At 40.3% G+C, this 20182-nt stretch overlaps 1 protein-coding gene across 2 annotated transcripts; it reads left to right on the top strand.

Annotated features, from left to right (window-relative positions):
* The first annotated feature begins 1095 nt into the window (after nt 1-1095).
* On the top strand, nt 1096-11415 carry Vdac3 (voltage dependent anion channel 3). Of its 2 annotated transcripts, XM_033765345.1 has the most exons (10): nt 1096-1156; nt 1818-1887; nt 2758-2807; nt 3740-3742; nt 5591-5743; nt 6566-6618; nt 7832-8059; nt 9475-9625; nt 10415-10472; nt 10863-11415. In XM_033765345.1, the coding sequence occupies exons 2-10, from the start codon at nt 1821-1823 to the stop codon at nt 10952-10954; spliced, it is 855 nt and encodes a 284-aa protein (XP_033621236.1). In that variant the 5' UTR covers nt 1096-1156; nt 1818-1820; the 3' UTR covers nt 10955-11415. The 2 variants fall into 2 exon arrangements, with proteins under 2 accessions (XP_033621236.1, XP_033621237.1); XM_033765346.1 differs by lacking the exon at nt 3740-3742.
* Nucleotides 11416-20182: the final 8767 nt, after the last annotated feature.

Here is a 20182-nt window from a genome sequence, read left to right as displayed (position 1 = left end):
ACTCAATTTTTGCTTGATCATACCAGCAGTGTGTTTTGCGTCGAAAGAATCAGGGGCCTGAAACAGCCTCAGCCGAGCAGAATTGAGGTCATTTAGTAAATTGAACCAGCTGCGCGACGTTTGCAAAATATACAGCCTTGTTTTGAAAAATAGCACCACAATTCTAAAAGTGTAATTAATACCTACATATACACATGGGTGTACCTGAACATTTCAGGGTAGTTTTTCTCTTGTCAGTGTGAAAAAAACACTAATGCTGTAAACGTTTGAATGTGTGGCGGTTGCACTTACTTACTCCCAGATTATAGATTTCTGGCAACATGTCAATAGCACCAGTTGTAATCATGGACTAATAGCGTTTTGAAATAGGGAATACATATGATGTACAAAAATTGATCATTTGAATACAGAGGATTGAACTATAAAACAGTTGATCTGAAAGCGAACTACAAAACCCTGTAGATTAGAGAAACATTTTGTCGTGGTTTAAGTTAGTACATCTGTACCACTCACTCATCTTTACTGTGCTCTTTCCTGTTTGTATCACAGTGTCCGTTTTATTTGAAAGGTTTAAGTTACAAATGAAGTCCCAATTAAGTACATCGTGGGTATATGTTGGGTTGTGATGGTATGGGAGGAACTTTAGCAGAAGCCCAGAGAGTAAGAGCTGGGTTAGATATAAATAACGTGTTCATTTCATTGTAGTTTGAGATGGTCTTGTCCTAGTAACTGTAAGGGCTAACTGGTGCTCTGGAGTTTTCTGGTACGGCATAGTTAATTCATATGAATGGGACTGCCTGAGAGGGTTCCCTAATTGATTAGAAATGGTTTTTGAATTTGCAAGAGGAACGGCAACCTGCCTCAGGAAACGATCTTCCATTATACAAAGAGGGCAGAGGAATAACCTTGGTGAATTCGATGTAAAGATCATGCTAGTAGGAGAACAATTCAAAGCATAATGGATAGGCAAGTTACAAAGTCAAAGTGCCTTCAGGGTTTACCTTTTTTTGGGGGGGTGGGGAAGGCGATTACTGCATGTAGAAATGTCCTATTTCTGGTTCATATGTAAATTTATTGCACTTATTTTTTAAAAAGAAGAGGACTTTGAGAGCAGAGGACATTTGAGAGAGGACATTATCTGGATGAATACATTTCAGTGAGTATGGTAATTCTTATTTTAAGAATTCAGTTTCAGAGTAGCAAAATGTTAACCCTGAAGATTTTTTCCTTCCTTTCTTTTGGTGTTGGCTATTAGGCCTCATACTTAGTGTGCCTCATACTTAGTGTATGCTTTGCCACTCCACTACTTCCTCAGCCCTGACCTGGAGGATTTTGATGGCATATATTCTTACAGTTCCTTAAAAAGTTTACCTTGTCACTTTATACAGTTCTTTAGCTGTATAACCAAAGTTTTTGTAAGGTAAGTTTTGTTTTACCTTTTTTTAGGTTTTGTTTTTGTTTTTTTTTAGTTATGGAGATTGGCAGGTGGCGGAACCACTGAGCTAAATCCCTTGCTGTTTTACTTTTTTTCAGAAGTCTAGTTTAACAAAGCATTTTCAGCTGTGAGAATTTTCTTTTCTTTGAAATGTAATCAGAAGTTGGATCTCTGTGAAATCTTATGGGTAAACCTTTTTATTTTCCAGTGTTCTGGAAAGCTCTTTAAGGAGCAGAATGCCTCCTCTTAACTGTGATTGCATTAGGTTACACTTCAGCGATTCAAAGGAAGGAAAAAAGCACCTCACAAGATCAAAGAGTAGAGAGCTGTGAGTCAATGTACACTAAATGGTTATTCCTCTGTCTCCATTTTTCTTTATAAGATAATGTGTAACACACCAACTTACTGTGACCTTGGAAAGGCTGCCAAGGATGTTTTCAACAAAGGATATGGTAAGTATGCCATCTCCACTTTGGGTTGAGGGTTAGTGTTGAGTGTCTCCTGTATATAAGATAATTTGTTAATAAAGTAAGGGTAAGTCAACATTAATCTACTTCACAGGCTTTCAGGGGATAGCATTAACAGGGTATTGAACTTCATTCTTAGAGGTGCAGTCCCTTACAAGCATTAAAAGCAGTTATATGCATGCACGCATACTATATATATATAATACATAATGTGATCTATAATATGAAGTAGTCTAGACTTGTAATATTTAAGCCTCCTTTGGCTAGTCCTGAGAATAATTAAAGTACTTCTTCCTACTGCAAAATAATGACATTGTTTTTATAAAAGTGAAGATACAAATTTTTACTTCTTTGGAGTAGCATATATTCTCTGATTTGGAATAGGTGTTTTTAGGTTTTAAAATTTAATCAAGTTTGTAGTTTTTTCTATTTTACACATTTGATTTTTTTTTTACTAGTATTAATTGTATATTTTAACCATATATAGGCACATATACATGTTTTCTAGTACTGTATTCTAATATACTATAGTAATTTTGCTCTTAGAGTAGTGTATATTTTCATTCACTTATTTAACTTGTATTTTAAAAGTTATTTTTATTCATTTTGAGGGACTTAATATTTTTAAGTCATAATTCATTTTTTTATGGAACTGTCATCTCATGAGAATACCGTTTATTTTCCATATGGTGGCAAACCTATGGCATGAGTGCTGCAGTGGGCTGTTTGTATCATTGAAAGCTCTAAAAAGTTTACCATCACTGCTGTATACTAGTTTCATAATTTGACTTGAAAAAACTGGAGTGAATGTTGCATTTTTTACATTACTTTGTTTTTGTGTGTGTGTGTATTTAGGGTTTGGAATGGTCAAAATAGACCTGAAAACCAAGTCATGTAGTGGAGTGGTGAGTACCTAATATTTTTTAATAGATGTAGCATACTTATAAGCAACTTGTTTAAAAATCCTTGTTCATCTAGTTATGTAAAACAGCATACAGTTGGCACTATCCTGTCTTCCTCACAGCTTTGTTATACTCTCAGATTTCAGTGAACATACTCCAGTTACACATGCAGATAGATTTAATTTGGGGGGAGACCTTTTATGTTTGTCATAATAAGAGTATTTTGTATCTTACTCTTAGAAGATACAGAATATATATTTTAGACACTGCAGTCATAAAGCTCTTATGAATATCTATATGGTGAATAATAACTTTATTTCTATAAGAGGTTCATATAGGTTTTGTTGTCTTTTTACAAAAGCAGTTCTTTCCCTTCATGAGTAGTTGAAGCAAAATACAGAAATAAAAGATACTTCTACATGTATTCACGTAGAAGATTATTTTGGTTTTTTAACTGATGCTCGTAATTTCAGGTCTTTTTTACTGGAAATTAAAGCTGTAATAAAGTATATGTTAATGTATTTTCAAAGCATCATTAACCAAAGCTTTTGTTCTATAAATATCAGCAAATGGATGAACTTTTCTTGTACTTCATCTTCTGTTTTTTTCTCATTGGCTGCATCTTTTGTTGGTGTATACCTATTCATACCCATGCAGGCTTTATTTCTGAATATATAGATTTAATTAGGACAAAAGACATGTGGAATTCCTATGATATTTTGTACTGTGCTTTGTATAATCTAGGTTTGTCCCTATATTTCTTTCTCCACCTTACCAAAGTGAGCATATTGTATGTATGGTTCTGTTAAAGTAGAAGAACGATGTGCATTTTGAATAGGTTACAGAATTTGTGCAGTTTACATTTGTGTTGTGAAAAATCATCAACTACAATTTTGTCTCCCTTTCTTGCTCCCGCTGTGGTTTTGTCTGTTCAGATGGTAAGGCAAAGCTTATTTATGTGCTTGTTTTCATGGTTGCTCTGCATCTCTGGTCTTGGTTTAGTATAAATTTCATTGATCATTCTACGTTATTTTAGATTATATTTTGGTATGTTTTATCATATGCCATCTACTTAACAATAACACCTTTTTGTTTTTTTTACTAGCATTTAATGTAGAACTATAAATTTTAAAATGCATGTTTATGAATGTAGTTTTTACTTACTTGAACTAATTATGAAATTAACCAAAAAGTGAAGGAATTGTGAATCCGGAACTCAGCTTAAAACAACCCTAGCCCTCTCTTTGAAACTTATCTTTCTGCTATTTTTGTTTCTTGACAAGCTTCTAACTAAGAAATTATAATAACAAGGAAGACGTGGACCAGTCCATCTCTTTAATTTTGTGCATAAAGTTTTCTAACACCAAAATTAAGATTTACATTTACTATACTTGTCAAATTTGTGGAATGTAGAGAAAATAAAACACTGAGAGCCAGGTGTGGTGGTGCATGCCTATAATCCCAGTATTCTGGAATGTGGGAGGCTGAGACAGGACGATTTCAGATTTGAGCCTCGCCTGTGCACTTAGTGAGTTAGTAAGACCCTGTCTCAAAATACAAGGGCTGTTAGTTCAGTCCCCAGTACCACCACCCCCAATACAACCACCAAAATAACAACTGAAAAACAAAACAAACAAAAAACATTGGATAGTTAGTTGGAGCTACTAAAATAAAACAATTGTCACCTTAAAGAATTAGTGAAGTCTTAAACATTTTATCACTTTTTACTAAAGTCTTGCCCTGAATGTGCTGCATGATAATCATTTCGAAGGCTTTCTGTGTGCCGTTGATAAACAGATCATAGTTTCACAGTTGCCTCGTCCTCAAACCTAAATCGGGGGTAGAATATTTGTTAAAGTGAGGGTTCACATTGCAGGCAGGATCAGCCTGGTGTTACATGGGCAGTATTTCAGAAATGCTTCTGGCAAACAGGGCCAGTCAGCATGTTCTCTTCTTGACAGTTCTTAGATTGTCAGCGACAGGTGTTGACCCCTCTCCTCCCGAGAAGGAAATTTATTTCTCATTGCTCATGTGACTGAAGGGCATTTCATGGGAAGGGGGACATATTTAAGGCCTTTATAGTGTTTGGTAAAAGCACTTGAGACAGCATGCAGGATGGAGAATGAGGACAAAGGGATAAATCGTAGCATTCCATTTATTTTGAAAATTGGATAATTTCAAATATCAAAATTACTTATGCTGAAAATTTTGCAAATAGTTTTGCAGACAGGTAGAAATGTTTTCACAGTGGTGTGAATGTATTAAACGCCACTTTACTGTATCCTTGAACATTGTTAAAGCTGTACATTTTATGATAATTGTATTTTTCCACAATAAAAGTACATTTGTAAGAAAATAATGAAGTGTTGACCTTTTCAAAGGTTGGATTTTTAAGGATCTCTAGATTAGCTGTTGGCTTGAAAGATATTACAGAGAATTAATAATATTTTTTAAGGCAATGACAGTAAAATATTTGATATTTAGCATTTTTGTCTTTTTTTAGTAAAAGCATTTATTTTTCGGTGAATGTATTTTACTTTAGAGAATTTAAGATGCTCCATCAGAGAATATATGGAACAGTAAATATCAGTCAGAAACACAGAGTGTTAGAAAGTAATAGTTAAAATATTTAGAGTTTAGAAACAAGAAAGCAGGAAATAAATCACTATAGAGTAGCACTATAGTAAGAAGTAGATTGTATTGGTTTCTGTTTCATTAAATACTTTTCTGAAATAAGTGCTTTCTGTCTGATGAGCCAATTCTAATTATGTTTTCTTGCTTTCCAGGAATTTTCTACTTCAGGTCATGCTTACACTGATACGGGGAAAGCATCAGGCAACCTAGAGACCAAATACAAAGTCTGTAACTATGGACTTACCTTCACCCAGAAATGGAACACAGACAACACTCTGGGGACAGAAATCTCTTTGGAGAATAAGGTAAAGGAAAGTGTTAGAAGTTACTTGCAGGTTCAGTTTCTCTTGTGGATTGAATAATGGAACAAACCCCAAGTACCAGATGAATGAGATCTTACACCCTAATTATAGCTGTGTTTTTTCCTCTTTATGTGGCCATTTTAGCTATGCATTCATGTTTCGGAAAATAAGCTTTGTTTGTGAATATTCTAAGGATCACATTCCATCTACATTCTGGCCAGTTCTGTTTATTCTGCTCTGCAGCCCACCCTCTCCTGAATAGAAGAAACTAGTTATAGTAATTTAGTTTAGTTTTGTAATTATTGCAAAATTAGCTCATAGAAAAATTTTTCTAAACTTTTTAGTATTTTCAAGGAGAAAATCTTTTGGCAGAATTATTTGTCAGGTGTTTACTCTGAACAGGTCTCTATTAAATTTTTGAGGTATGTTTAAATGCACATTGCCAATTACAGATAATAAAGAGGTACAACTGAATAAATTATTGGCTTGTTAAATGTCAGGTTATCTTATTACAATAATTTCCAGAAAATAGCAAGATTATTTTGTTACTTTGGAATCCTGTTTATTTTTGTGCTGTGTATTTTTTACTTTAATAGGATGTGGTCTATACATTTTAACCTGTTTTTTGATGGGAGAATTATGGTTGGGGTAAGGAGGGAGGAGAAAGGGAAGGATGACAGATAATTTATTATGTACTTTAATGTCTGGCTCTCTTTAGTAACTTCCTTTTTTATTGAAGAAGAATTTAGAGGAAATTTAAATTTGCCTTTTTGAGTCAGAGATTTAAAAATTATTAATTGTTAATTTAAAATCTTTGTTTTTCAGTTGGCGGAAGGTTTGAAACTGACTCTTGATACTATATTTGTACCGAACACAGGGTAATTATCCAGACCCCATTGTTTGAATTGTTGTTGGAGCCTTAGAACTTTAGAATAGGATATTGCAGTAGAAAGTCTAGAGGCAAGAAGAGCTTAGGAGGTTGCTGTTAGGGATGCCTGAGGCCTTGTGTGTGTAAGGGAGACCCCTTCTTGATGCAGGGTAAAATTTCCATTTGAAAATTGAACAAGTGAACAAAACTTATACATTTATTCCAAAGAGGCCTGTTGAAGAAAAAGTTCAAGAGCTAGAAAATTCTGAGACTACAGACATTTCTTAACTGTTCTAAGGATTGAAAAGCATGGTATTCTGCTCAGTTAATTTTTTAGGAATATAGTCTACTGGCTGTAAAACACTGTGGTGAGTAGTTCTGCTACTGACTTAATTTTATAGCTTCTGTAAATCACTCAGTATCTTGGCTCAAGTTCCTCACGTGAGAAATGAGGATTGTGCCATTTTCTGTCCCTAACTGAAGGCAAGATCCTAGATAAATACAAAGTGGAATTTCTTCTCAGCTGTAATAGCAGGTGTGTCCTTCATGCTTTAGTTATCATTAGGATAAATACTTTTATAAGAGGCGCAGTAGGACAAGGACTATTCAGAAATGATTTTGGAGTATTTAGGATTTTTTTTTGAAGAAATACACTTCTTTCTATGATAGATTAATTGTGGGTTTTAGATGTTACTTTTTGTGGCATTTGACATTTAAGGAGATTTGATTTCTCATGTTTGTATGCAGATATTTTCAGATTGCAGTATTTCACAGTGAAATATCTTAATCGTAATATTTTAAGTATATTTAAATGACAATTACAAATTTATGGGGAATTAGGTAGTATTTTGATACATGTATACATTATATACTGTTCAAATCAGGGTAGGCATATTTTCTCAAACATTTTTTTTTTGTGATGAAAGCATTCATACTATTTCTTTTTAATCTCAGTTGAATTCTTGTGACCATCCTCTTTATTTTGTTCATACTTTTATGAAGTTAAATATCAAGTGAGCTATTACTTTGATTTTATAGTGGGAAATGGAAAATAATAGGGTATACCTTTCTAACCCTAATGAAAATAATTTGAAACATTTTTCCCATGTGTATGCCATCTACCAAAACAATTTTTACATTGGGAGAGAGAGAGGGTCTTACTCTAAAGATTTCTGGACAGTAGTAGAAACTCATGTTTTATTGTATTGATTTTGTTTTTACAGAAAGAAGAGTGGGAAATTGAAGGCCTCCTATAAACGGGATTGTTTTAGTCTTGGCAGTAATGTTGACATAGATTTTTCTGGACCAACCATCTATGGCTGGGCTGTGTTGGCCTTTGAAGGTTGGCTTGCTGGCTATCAGATGAGTTTTGACACAGCCAAATCCAAACTGTCTCAGAATAATTTCGCTCTGGGTTACAAGGCTGCAGACTTTCAGCTGCACACTCATGTGTGAGTGTCTACAATTGATTCCTTCTTTAGTGCTAGTGCCATTCTCCAAAGTGGTAGTTTTTCATCATGTTTGATACCCATCCTTGCTGTGTGGTCTTCAGAGACAGTGAAACACCGCCAAAAGGCTGTCTGCTTCATGCACATTGCTGTGTTGTAGGTAGTTACCGACCTTTCAGCTTGTCCCTGAACTTGAAGGAGTTTTGGGGTCTTCTGGAAGGAGAACCTCTAGGCAGGAGGCTCCTGAGCACAGAGCAGATCATCCCCCTTTGGTACAAGAGCTCTTAGACGTTCTGCCTTGTTGGGTACAATACTAATCTGGGCAGTCTCCAGAAGCAGGTCTGAATTACTAATAACCGTCCAGTTGATGTCAGCAACCTGGACCATCCTCAGGAGTCCTGTAGATGTTCGGGTGTCCTTGGTCAGAGCCCTGCTACCCCTTTTGTATTCAGAAGTTATAAGAGCCCCGAGAGCGGTTCTGGGACTCATTTATGTAGGCTGAATGAATCTGAATCTGACTGAATGAATCTGAACTTTTCAGTTATGTTTTATGCCTTGCCCTCCTGCACAGTGCTGCTGCACCAGCCAGCAAAAGCAAGGGCGGGCCCTGTGCCTTTGAAGTTCTGCAGATTGTTCTTCACTAGACACTAACTTATATATGGTAGCTAAAACACAATGGTATATTCCAGACAAAGGCATGAACGTTGATGAAACCGTCATTAGGGAAATCATGAAAATTGTTATTTGGATGCTTCTCTGGAACAGTGCCCCCTAGATATTGTAGGGTTGTGTTTTAAAAATGTCCAGAATTAGCTTTATTCCTGTGCTTTTTTTTTCCATAATCTTTGCACTCTGAAGTTCCTATATTCTGTGAAAATCCCAGAGATCATATGTAGATCTGTGGATCATATTTACCATATTTATAATAAGCATACTTATGGTTCTGTCCATAAGCATAATTGTGTATGAGAAATCTACCTTATGTGGCTGGGTGTGGAGGCCCATACCTGTAATCCCTATGCTCTGGGAGGCTGAGGCCAGAGAATTGCCAAGTTTAAACCCAGGCTGGGCAACTTGGTGACTTAGTTTGACTTTATCTCAAAATTAGAACAAACAGGGGTTGCAGATGTAATTCAGTGTCAAGGTCCTTGATTTAATTCTTATTGCCAAGAAAAAAAAAAGTTTATATCAAAGAGCTGAGCAAATCAGTCAAGTTTTACTATGTTTTAATTTGGTTAATTTAATTATAAATCACAAAATTGGATTAAATTACTTACTCATTAGTCTTTATGCTGGAAATTTGCTGAAATTTTTAGGTAGAAAATGAGACCTATATTTAGATGTCTTAGAATTTGTTTCCATGTTATAATAGTGGTACAAATGCATTTTTATGACTTTTTCTTATGCTATGAAAACAGGAATGATGGCACTGAATTTGGAGGTTCTATCTACCAGAAAGTTAATGAAAAGATTGAAACCTCAATAAACCTTGCGTGGACGGCTGGCAGCAACAACACCCGTTTTGGCATCGCTGCTAAATACAAGCTGGATTGTAGAACCTCTCTCTCTGTAAGAATGTGCTGCCAGATTGGATCTGCTCTCATTTTCACCCAAGTTGTAGCTGAGTGTTGTGATAGAGTGTGTTCTGCATGTTCCTTATTAACTTTAGTGAGCAGCTCACTATCTAGTGAAGAAATTACTATGCCTCAAGTGAGGGAACATAGGTCTAGTCCTGGCCCCTCCTCTTACATGGCTGTTGTCTGGCCTCTGAAGTAATTTGATATCTTTGGCTTGTGTTTTCTCATCTGTGAATTTGTGGGATTAGATTACTACTAGTAATTCTTACTAATAATTAGCTGTGAATGAGCTCTTGAATTTCAGGGGTCTGCTAAAGCTTCAAGTGTAGTGTCTCATTTACCCTTCACAACTGTGTGTTGAGCAGTGTGCCCTTATTCCTGATACACAGATGAGCACACAGGCCTAGAAATGACAAGGTCACAGCATGTGGCAGTGCCAAGATTTGAAGCCACATCGTTTTTCTGTCACCAGAGTTCATCTCTCACCACAGTCAGAGGTTATAAATTGGCATCTCAAAGGATTCAGTAGGCAGAAGTGTATGGCTGTAGTGTGTTTAAAAATTTTGATCTAGCCCTTTGAGCATATAGACTTAAGGTCCCATTATTCCTACCTTCTTGTTGACCTCTTAAGAGATTATTTTTTTGTTTATTCCTTTTTCACTTTCAGCAATTCTAGATTGGGCCTAAGGTACTGGAAACCTAATGCCTGAAGTGGTGGTTGTGTTGGCTTTCAGTATAATGGAATTGATTGCTCTGTTTCTGTTCCATCTCTTAATCTTAGGCTAAAGTAAATAATGCCAGCCTGATTGGACTGGGTTATACTCAGACCCTCCGACCAGGTATGTAAAGGAAAACACAGAGGGCTTAGGGTTGGCGGTGGTAGAGGAATAAAGGGTAACCTGTGGACCAGCTGCTGCCACCACAGCTTGGTTCATTTGGTCATTCAAAGTCAAATCGAAGCCTGGAGAATGTTTATGTATTTTAAAGTATAATCTGGCCACTTCGGCCTTTGCATTTGCTCATTCCTGTTTGTAATCCTGAAACTCCAAATGCAATTTGCCGTGCTCTGGGTTTACATTGTGGATCCTGATTATAGATGAACACTTGGCCAGTTTAGTGCCACTTAGACTCGGCTGTAATCCATGCCATTGACTCTGTCCATTATTTCTAGAAAGTTTGAATTGATTGTAATACTGGCCATGAATGATTGTGGTATTTTCTTCTCCTAGGAGTCAAACTGACCCTATCAGCTTTAATCGATGGGAAGAACTTCAATGCTGGAGGTCACAAAGTTGGGTTGGGATTCGAACTGGAAGCTTAATGTGGTTTTGAGTAAAGCCTCAGATTTATCCCTGCAAGTGAAGAGAAATGAACCCACTATGTTCTGGCCTTAAAATTCTGTGAAATTTTAAAAGTGTGGACTTTTTATTCTTCCAAAGAATTGTAATCTTCCTCACACTAAAGTCTAGTGATCGCAAGCCCATCCTCCAGGGGGTTCTTGAAGGCAGGCCTGGAAGTTGTCATGTTTGTGCTGCATTGGGTTGAGTTGTGCAGTGTTCATTTAAGCGCGTTCCTCAGCGACCATGTAGTGTCATGTTAAAGGAGACGACCTGACCCCCCACCCCTCCCAGTTTGTACATTGCGCCCTGCATGTCCCATGCCACTTTTTCATGACCTTTTAATATATTGGTCTCTGTGCTATAGTGAAATCTTTAGTTTTGCATCAGAGTAAAATCAAATAAACCCATCACATTTGGAACATAGTTGCTTATCTGGTTTGCTAGTGGTGGTATTTTCTTGTATTTGCTGTGATTGGTTTTGGAAAATGCCTTTGTGGGTGGGCTGTGTCTGCAACAGTATGTGTGAGGCTGGCTGTGTTGTTGCTTGGCCCTCTGCTTCATTTGCCTTGTTTGGTCTCTAAGCGGGGAAGTGGTGAGTTCTCTTCTGCTGGGGAGAAGCACACTGCTGAGAAACTTACTTTCCACTGCACGGTGATTAGGTGTGTACTGTTGGTAGTTTTATAAAACTGTTGAGAAGTGAGGGTCTGCTGGGTGTGCTGGTGCAGACCTGTAACCCTAGCACTTGAGAGGCTGAGGCAGGAGGATTGCCATGAGTTCAAGCTCAGCCTGGGCTACATAGGCACTGTCTCACAAAACAAAAAAAAAAAGAAGATAAATGAGGGTGTGAGTGGGTGAAAACATGGGGCAAAGGAAAGAGTACATTTAGGGGAAACAGGAAAGGGAACAGGTGCAGGTAGGATGAGGCCGGAGGGGGAGAAGGATGCATCTGTGGCCCCTCCAGGGTTCGGAAAATGTTCTTGATGAGCAGATCTAAAAACATGACCAAAAAAAGGAACCACTGCTTTAGAAAGAAATTAAACTCTTAAGAGTAGAACTTTTGAAAACCTTTTGTAGTACATGCGAAGGGCTGGGTATTTAGCTCTGGTTCCACCACCTGCTTTGCAAGAACAAGGTCTCGAGTTCGATCCCTGATACCACAAACAAACAAACAAACAAACAAACAAGTAATATATGCAAATTCTGACAAATTCAGACAGTTTAGGAGCAAATTAAATTAATAAAAAAATCCTCAGTTCCTCTTTCCATTCCCCTTTCACTGCCACTAACCGGTTGATATGTATCCTTGCAGATATTTTTTAGTGTCATTAGAGATTTCATAAATACGCTGTTTATATATAAAATGTTACAATGCATCTTGTCGTTGCCATGTATTTTAACATTGGAGTTCTCTTTCTTTGTATATTTTTTACTTGCATGCTTTAGTATAAATATGACAGGATTTATTTAACAAGTCTTCTTTTCACTGTATTCTTTTTCATTTTATAACCAGTGCAGCATTGAGTGTTTCCCATTTTTGTGGATATTTTCACAGCAGCACTGCCAGGCAGGACTTTGTGATCTGACTCTGCCCTGTCCTGTGAGATAGGCACTAGCCACACAGCACTGTGAGCACTTGAAGTGCAGCAGGGCAGCGGAGCAGCTGAATGTTACACTGAATTTAGGTAGCTACACATAGCTAGTGGCTGCCGTAGACCGTGTGGTTATGTAAGGTGGCTTTCTAAGCATGAAATTTCTTAGTGGTACAGCTTATGCCTAAAACACTAGTTTGCCCTTCAAGAATTTTGTACCAATTTATATTTGTACTGTACTTATGTGTATAATACTTATATTTCTACTATAGAATATGTTTCTATAGTGCTACTTTTATGTTGAGTACCCTTTACCTGTGTCCTCCCTAACACTGAATGTTATCAAACTTTCAAATTTTTACCATTTTAGGTAAAAAGTTACTGTTTTGGTTTGCATTTCCCAAATGACTGAGAGAGAGAACTCTTCATATGTTTGTGAATCATACAGAGTTCATGTTTGCCTCTTCATATTGCTCACCTAGTTTCCAAATAGACAACTGGGTGAATTTGCTTTCTGAAAAATACCCCTTACCACCACCAATACTGTCTAGCTTTACTAGACAGTATCCTTTACTAAAACTGGTAATTAGGTAATAAGTAGACATCACTCATGTTGGAGAGTATCTATGACACCAACCACTAGGCAGAATTTTATTTCTCTGATGCTGCCTTTGTGGATTGTGCCATTGCAAGAGGTGCAGTAAAACAGGGAAAAGCAGTGAGTCTGTTGGGCCCAGTTAGCCTGTTCTGTGGTGAGAGTGGCCGACTGTGTTGTGCTGCACTGCCAGAGAGCCAGCCTGTGAGTCACTGCCAGACGCGCTGCTCTTTCCTTCTGTCCTGGGGAGTTCTCTACCAATGTGGTCAGGGCTGGATAGAAATGGGGCAGCATAGGACGTGCAAGGGAACGCTGATGAGATGCACCCTTCGCCGTTTAATCTCGGTGATGTATCTTTTGGGATTGGTTGTCATCTGTGGCCTAGATTACATACATGAGAGGGGGATTACTGTGCATTTGTTGCTTTCCCCCTTTATGCTCATTCTTTCGAATGATTTCATTCATATTGCAGAGCTGAAGGGAGCCGGCTTTTACATCAATACAGTAATCCAAATAGGAAGGTATCCACATGTACTGATTTTAATGAACTGCCTAGCTGGGCTGTGTGCTGAGTACCTCAGCATTGAGAGTCACTGTGTAGGCCCCACGCTCCTCACTTTATATGACATAACCTATTGACGGTGAACATTTTGGACTCGGGAGTCTGGAAAGGATCCCCGTCTCGGGCCATCCCAGGGCACGGTAGTGTACATGGTTCCTTGTGGCTCCCGTGTCCTCTGTGAAGCACCAGCACACACTGCTCACGTGTGGCTCTCCCCCATTCTTCCCAGCTGTCTCCAAGACTACCACCTCTTAGCTTTGAGGGTCTCTGCTGCTCGTCCCTCTGGTTCATGCTCAAAACCAGTTCATTCAGCAACTGCCAGGGTCCTCAGTCATGCTTTTTTCTTTTCTTTTTTTTTGGTACTGGGGATTGAGCTGATGACCTTGCACCTCTCACCTCGGTCATACTTTTTGAGTCGTACTCTCAAGATAACTTGTTCTGTCCTTTATCATAGCCTACGAGTTTGGCACCTGGAGCAGAAACTTAACATTTTGATAGATGCGTGTTTAATGTCAGTGAGTACTCTGATTCCGTGCTTCCACGCCCAGCAGTTTACCTTGAGGACATCATTAGAAATGTGCAAAGGTTTGTGTGTAGCTTCTCTTTGTAATAGTGAAAGATTGCTAACCACCTAGAAGTTGTGCCAGTAGGGCACCAGTGTCCTTAATGAATGGAACAGTACTCATTACAAATCAGAATTCTTAAGAAAACATGAAGAAATGTTCTTACTAGAATACTAAATAGAAAGCAAAGGAAAAAATTAACTATCTTATTTTTAAAAATGTATATGCAAATGTAGGAGAAAAATGCTCCAACATGTTAATATTGGTGGAATTGTAAGTAGGTTTACTTTTTGTTTCCAGCCCTAAAGTGAGTTTATTACGTTATTGGGAGGAACACCTCTGTTGTCGTTTTGCTGGGTTGGGCAGAGGGCCTGCATCAGGCAGCTCAGCAGACAGCACATTGGACGGTACCGTTGAAGCTCCAGGCTGTCCAGGGATGGGGAGTCCGAAAGTCTTTTCCAAGGCAGGAAAACACCTGCTATGCCTGCTTTCTGCCCCTAGAAAGCTGCCAAGTTTGTGTCAGTTTTGTGAAGACAGTAATAGGCATGAGGTTTTCTATGTGCTGGGAGACAAATCCAGGGCCTTGTGTAGGGTAAGCTTTCCACTGAACTGCATGCCCCAGGCAGGCATAAGCTTTTAAAATTCTGTGGCCGGAGTTTTAAGTCCATACATGATACTGTGCACGTTCACTGCCTTTGCGGTGATGACGGCGAAGAGCCACTATCTTACTTGAGTATCTGTGCAAAGGGCAAGGAGGTTGATAAGTGTCTTGGGTTTCATTTTGTGGCCAAAGGTCTGACCTTGGGAGCTCACTGCTAAATGTCTGAGCCTCAGTTCTAGAGCTTTGGGTAGGGAGGGCTGGGGCCAAGCTAAAGCCACCTCTGTGTCCTGATTAAGTATTGGTACCTGCACACGCGTATGTGTGCTGTTTCCTGCTTGTGCAGGTCCGCATTCACCGTGGCATGTGTGTTCCTGGTGTCCTGATTCCCTTTCCTCCGCTTGTTCCCTCTGGAGCAGTCCCCTTTCTTCTGCCCTCGCTTGGAGTTTAGCCATACCTCCTCTCCTGTGTATTTTGTTTTTTTTGAGACACTCTCTGGGAGGACAGGCCACCTTCTCTGGCTGTGCCTGGTTCTCAGTATATGTGTGATGTGTTTGTATGAGGAGCTTCTGCAGATTCCGGTGCACCATGGGGCCTCCTCACAGTGAAGGGAGTTCTGAGGAGACCTCGGTTAGAAGGTTGTCATTGGATGGAGGCTGCCGGCACTGCGCTTCAGGGTGCGTGTGGAAGCAGTGCTGGGCTGGACGGACGGACTCCCCGTCTGCCGCCTGGGCGGGATGGCACAGTGAGAAGGATGCTGTGCTCTGAGTGCTGTCCTCGCAGATGCCCAGTCAGATCTGCTGCTTTCTTCTGGGGGAGAGTGGAGAGGGGCGCAGGGCTGAGTGGATGCTGCATGTGGTCCGGCACAGAACCTCGGGCGTAGTGCTCACAGCTTGGAGCTTGAGCTGGTTCCCCGGAGTTGGCTGTCTCCCGAGGGAGGGGCCGGTGAGCGGTGTGCGTACTTTGACACGTTTCTGATGATTCTCACGTACCTACATTTTGAACAGCATGACCGCAAGGCTTGTCTTCACCCAAGAACTCCCTCTGAAACGCACAGCCTTTATTTTGAACTGCCTGCCTTCCTGGAGACTTGGAGGCTTCCAGAACCCGTTTCCCACTCTGAGGCGCCTCAGTCACATTCTTGCCTTTTCTTTGCATTCTGCCCTCACCTCACATCAGCACCATGCAGCACGTCCTCTCCAGTCCTGAGGCCTGTGGTTGTGTCTTCGTCTGGAGGCCTACTGTAATCCCGTCTTGAAGTTTTAAAAAATCTTTCCCTTTTTTTTGGGTACTGGCAAAAAATCTTTTTGGTACAGATAAATTTTTTTAAAAAATTGACCTCTTGGAGCTGCTTTTTATTTGTACAGAAGACTGAGCAGCAATTCACAAGTACTGTGCCCTCCCTCATCTCGCCAGATCCCTAGGAGCAGCGGAGGCAGCGATGTGGCCGATGGTCAGCTGCTTACAGAGCTCTGCCTGTGCACCATGGAGACCTCTGTGAGGACGGAGACATGCTGAAGGGGCAGGGACAGGGAGGGACAGAGCAGGTGGGCAGGAAGCCTGGCATCTGCCCCTCTGTTACATGCAGCTGCCTGAATTCTCTCTCTGCCTCAGTGTCCCCAGTGCTGGCCAACTCCAGATATGTCGAAGGCCAAGTAAAATAAGGAAACTGCTTCAAAAAGGATGGTGGAATATAGTTTATTTTTTTATGGGATGCTTTGTGGTTTTATTATTTTTAAGTAATAAAAAGTGACCCTACTTTCTTTGATCAAACAGGCAGGTGATCTGCCCTCTAGTTTTTTTTCAGTCTCAGGCTGTTTTGGTCAGCTCTTTTTTTTTTTTAAATACTTTTATTTGTACACTTTAGATATACATCCTGATCACGGTCATCATAGGGACTTTGCACTCGCACATGATACATCTTATTCTTTTTCCCCATTTCCCTCCCCGCTTCGTCTTCTTGCCTCATTTATAAAAGCTTTGTTTCCATTTTTAATTTTTTTTCTTGTCCCTTTTTCCTCTCCTATGTTCCTGTTCCCATTTGAACATTTTCTTCCTATTTCCCCATATCTATTATATGTTTTGGGTCCTTACTTTCCCTTTTGGTTTCTCATACCAGAGAAACAATGCTGTATTGAAATGTTCCTCTGATTTATTTCACTTAAAGAGTGTGGTCCCAAGGCTCGCCATTTACCTATAAACGCCTCAAGTTTGTCCTTTGTGGCCCTCCGGTTTATTTTGAACTCCTTTCCTTCACCTGGTTTAATGCTGCCCCCGGGGCAGCCCTCCTGAAGGGAGGCGCAGCCAGGTGCCTCGGCCCGCTGCTCAGGAGGGTGCAGTGGGAGGATCACTTGAGCCTAGAGGTTCAGCACTTCAAGACGACAACATGAACCTTGTCTCAAAGCACAGATACTGAGGTAGTGAATAGACGCTTGCTCCTCAGGGAGTTTGTGAAGTCCCTTCTGGGCCAGGCTCTGGAACAGTCCTTCCCCACCTACCCTGCTCTCCAGGAAGTGCTCACAATCCTGTGAGATGGTCTTGCTGTCCGCATTTGTGAAAATGGAGCTGACAGGTCAGTTGCCCGGGGTCATTTTCGCAGGACCTGAAACCAAGAGCCCAGTTCTGGAGCTGTCCTTGGAGCACGTGTAACAGGTGAGTGTAGCCTCTATTGGGTGAACGGGATCTGGGCAAGAACCTCGCTGTAGGACTTAGCAAAACATGGCATGACCCCTTAAAGTATCTTTCTGACCTTCCTGTATAACTGAATAAAATCCCGATGCCATTCATCTTTACAGTCATTGTTTTCTGAACTATGGGTGGTTTTAAATTTTTCTTCTTGAGAATTTCACAGCTTAGTAAGGGAAAGTGGGAAAAACCTTATTTTAAAAACTGCCCCGGTGAAAATGAATAAATGCATGTAAATAATTGCTCAAAAGCTCAAATCCTCAGGAAGAGCCGTAGACGGTGTTGCCGGGTGGTTGAAGAGCTGAGCTTCCAGGGCAGCCCAGCTGGGTGCTCCCGCAGCGAAGGCCTGGGAGCGGGGCAGATGAGCGCTCTGCTCTGCGTCTGAGCAGGGTTCACGAGGACACCGGGAGAGGCCAGAGGACACTGGGAACGTGCGGGGGTGAACTGTGGCGGTGCCTGGAACCGCATCCTCCACCTGTGCTGCACGCTAGAGAGTGGATGAGCCCAGGGTGGTGTGGACGTCTTCCTCCCTCCAGGGGCTCAGCTACCCAGTGGCCACTCGTTTGCCAGATGTAGAGACCTGAGCAGGGAGGGTTTGTGAGGCTCCTCTCCAGACACTGCCTGTGTGGTGTGACCACCTGCTGGGGCCCTGCCTCACCCCTCTGGGCTGGGCCGGCACTCGGGATGGGGAATGCTGCGACTTGGAGCTGCGTAATGTTTGCTTGCTTTATGTTGTATGGTTGTCTTATAAATGAACTTTGGGGGGAGAATATTCTTTTTCATGAATCTTTTTCTGAAGCAGGGACGTGAAAGGTCCAAAGTGCCATTTAAAAAAATCGAGATTTCAGATTTCTTTTTGGGTAGGGATTCTCTATACCCTGCCAGTGTTGCTCATCTGGTACCTTCCTAGCTCCAGCTCTGGAGGGAGGGTGTCTTCTGATCACTGCTGCACAATTATTGAGTTCCCTCTCCCGCCCTGGAGCAAGACGGCACAGACAGGGTCATACTTGCCTGCAGGGACTGAGCCGAGGGTCTTAGCCAGCAACATGAGGTCCTGATGGGGACAGAAAGTTGCAGGGCAACTCCGTGGTGGAAGGGTGTGTGTTCCTGGGGGTTTCTGGACACGGGCTGGTGGGCTCTTTTCATCCTTCTCTTGTTTATGTGCATTTTCTGTACAACTGTGTAGCAATAGTAAAATACAGGGGAAAACAAAAACCAGTAAAAGATACCTGAAAACTGTAAGTGGCCGAATTCTACAGCTTTTGTTTCCATTCTTCATTGGTTAGGCAGAGGAATGGGTTTCATTTTGGCAGCTTTGTTCCAGCGCACAACATACTTTGCTCATTTTCAACCCCTTCCCCAGGGACTCCTCTGCACCCCACCCCCTAGTCTACATTTTTAGGGTGGTTTCAATGTGTATTTTTGCTCATACTCCCTGGCTCGTTCCTACACAGGTCCTCTCTCTTCCCTGCCAATAGTCTCCCTTCTACTTTATCTTTTTTTTTTTTTTTTTTTTTTTTTTTTTTTTTTTGGTACCAAGGATTGAACTGAGGTCCTTGAGCTTGCGAGGCAGGCGGAGGCATCTTGACATAATTTTTAGATCCCACATACTAGGGAGAATAGGTGATACTTGTCTTTCTGAATCTGGCTTATTTCACTCAGCATGACAATCTCTAAATCCATCATTTTCTTGCAGATGATAGAATTTAAATCATGGCTGAACAAAACTCCGCATTTTCTGTAATTTTCTTTACTGTACATTTGCTTTATCCATGAGCCCACTCAGGGCTTGGGCTGCTTTGTATCTTCTTGGTCACTGTGAGCTGTGCGGCAGTATGCAGGTATCTCTATAATATGCTGACCTTAATTGCTTTGGGTATAAATCAAGAGTGGTTTACTGGGTCAAAAGGGGGCTCTACTTTTAGGTTTTTAGGAACCTCCATCCTACTTCCTATGATGGCTGTACTACTCTACATTCCCACCAGCAGTGAAGAGTTCTTTTTCCAGCCTCCTTATCAGCATTTACTGTTTTTCTATTCTTTTTTTTATTAAATAATTGAGTTTATTGGTACATTTTAGGATTTTTTTCCCCTTGTCCCTGCCCTCCCTTCACCCCCTCCTCCCCTCCCCATTTACAAACACTTTATTTCCATCTTTTCATTTTCTCACATTTTTTTCTTTTCCCTTATTACCCTTCCCCTACCCATCCCACCTTCCCTACACCTTTAGCCCCTTGCTTCCCATTTCACAATGTCAGTTATCTCATTAGGATTTTATGTATTATTACAGTTTAGTCACACCAGAGAAACTATTCGGTATTTACATGTGTGTTACTTATTTCACTTAGGAGTATATCCTCAATATGTATATATTTTCCTGTGAATGAATCTAATTTCCCATTCTTTATGGCTGAGTAATACTCCATTTTATAGAAAAACCACTTCTTCTTTATCCAGTTTCCAACTGATGGGCAAATGGGCTGTTTCCAAGTTTTAGCCATTACAAACTGTGCCGCTATAAACATGTGTGTGCATATATCACTGTGATATGATTCTTTTAGTTCTTTTGGAAAGATACCCAGCAGAGGGATGGCTGGGTCAAATGGAACCTCTAGTCC

The sequence above is a fragment of the Fukomys damarensis genome, unplaced genomic scaffold, assembly GCF_012274545.1.
Source record: "Fukomys damarensis isolate Sample0158 unplaced genomic scaffold, DMR_v1.0_HiC HiC_scaffold_18, whole genome shotgun sequence".
Classification (NCBI taxonomy): domain Eukaryota; kingdom Metazoa; phylum Chordata; class Mammalia; order Rodentia; family Bathyergidae; genus Fukomys; species Fukomys damarensis.
The sequence above is the reverse complement of the archived record's forward strand: the minus strand, read 5'-3'. Positions and strand labels throughout refer to the sequence as shown.

What these genes read in the sequence shown, in the direction of transcription:
- Vdac3 (XM_033765345.1), top strand. Translation starts at nt 1,821, where the DNA reads ATGTGTAACACACCAACTTACTGTGACCTTGGAAAGGCTGCCAAGGAT. An exon ending in TGTTTTCAACAAAGGATATG is followed by an intron (nt 1,888 to 2,757) that starts GTAAGTATGCCA and finishes GTGTGTATTTAG; the next exon opens with GGTTTGGAATGGTCAAAATA. An exon ending in ATATTTGTACCGAACACAGG is followed by an intron (nt 6,619 to 7,831) that starts GTAATTATCCAG and finishes TTGTTTTTACAG; the next exon opens with AAAGAAGAGTGGGAAATTGA.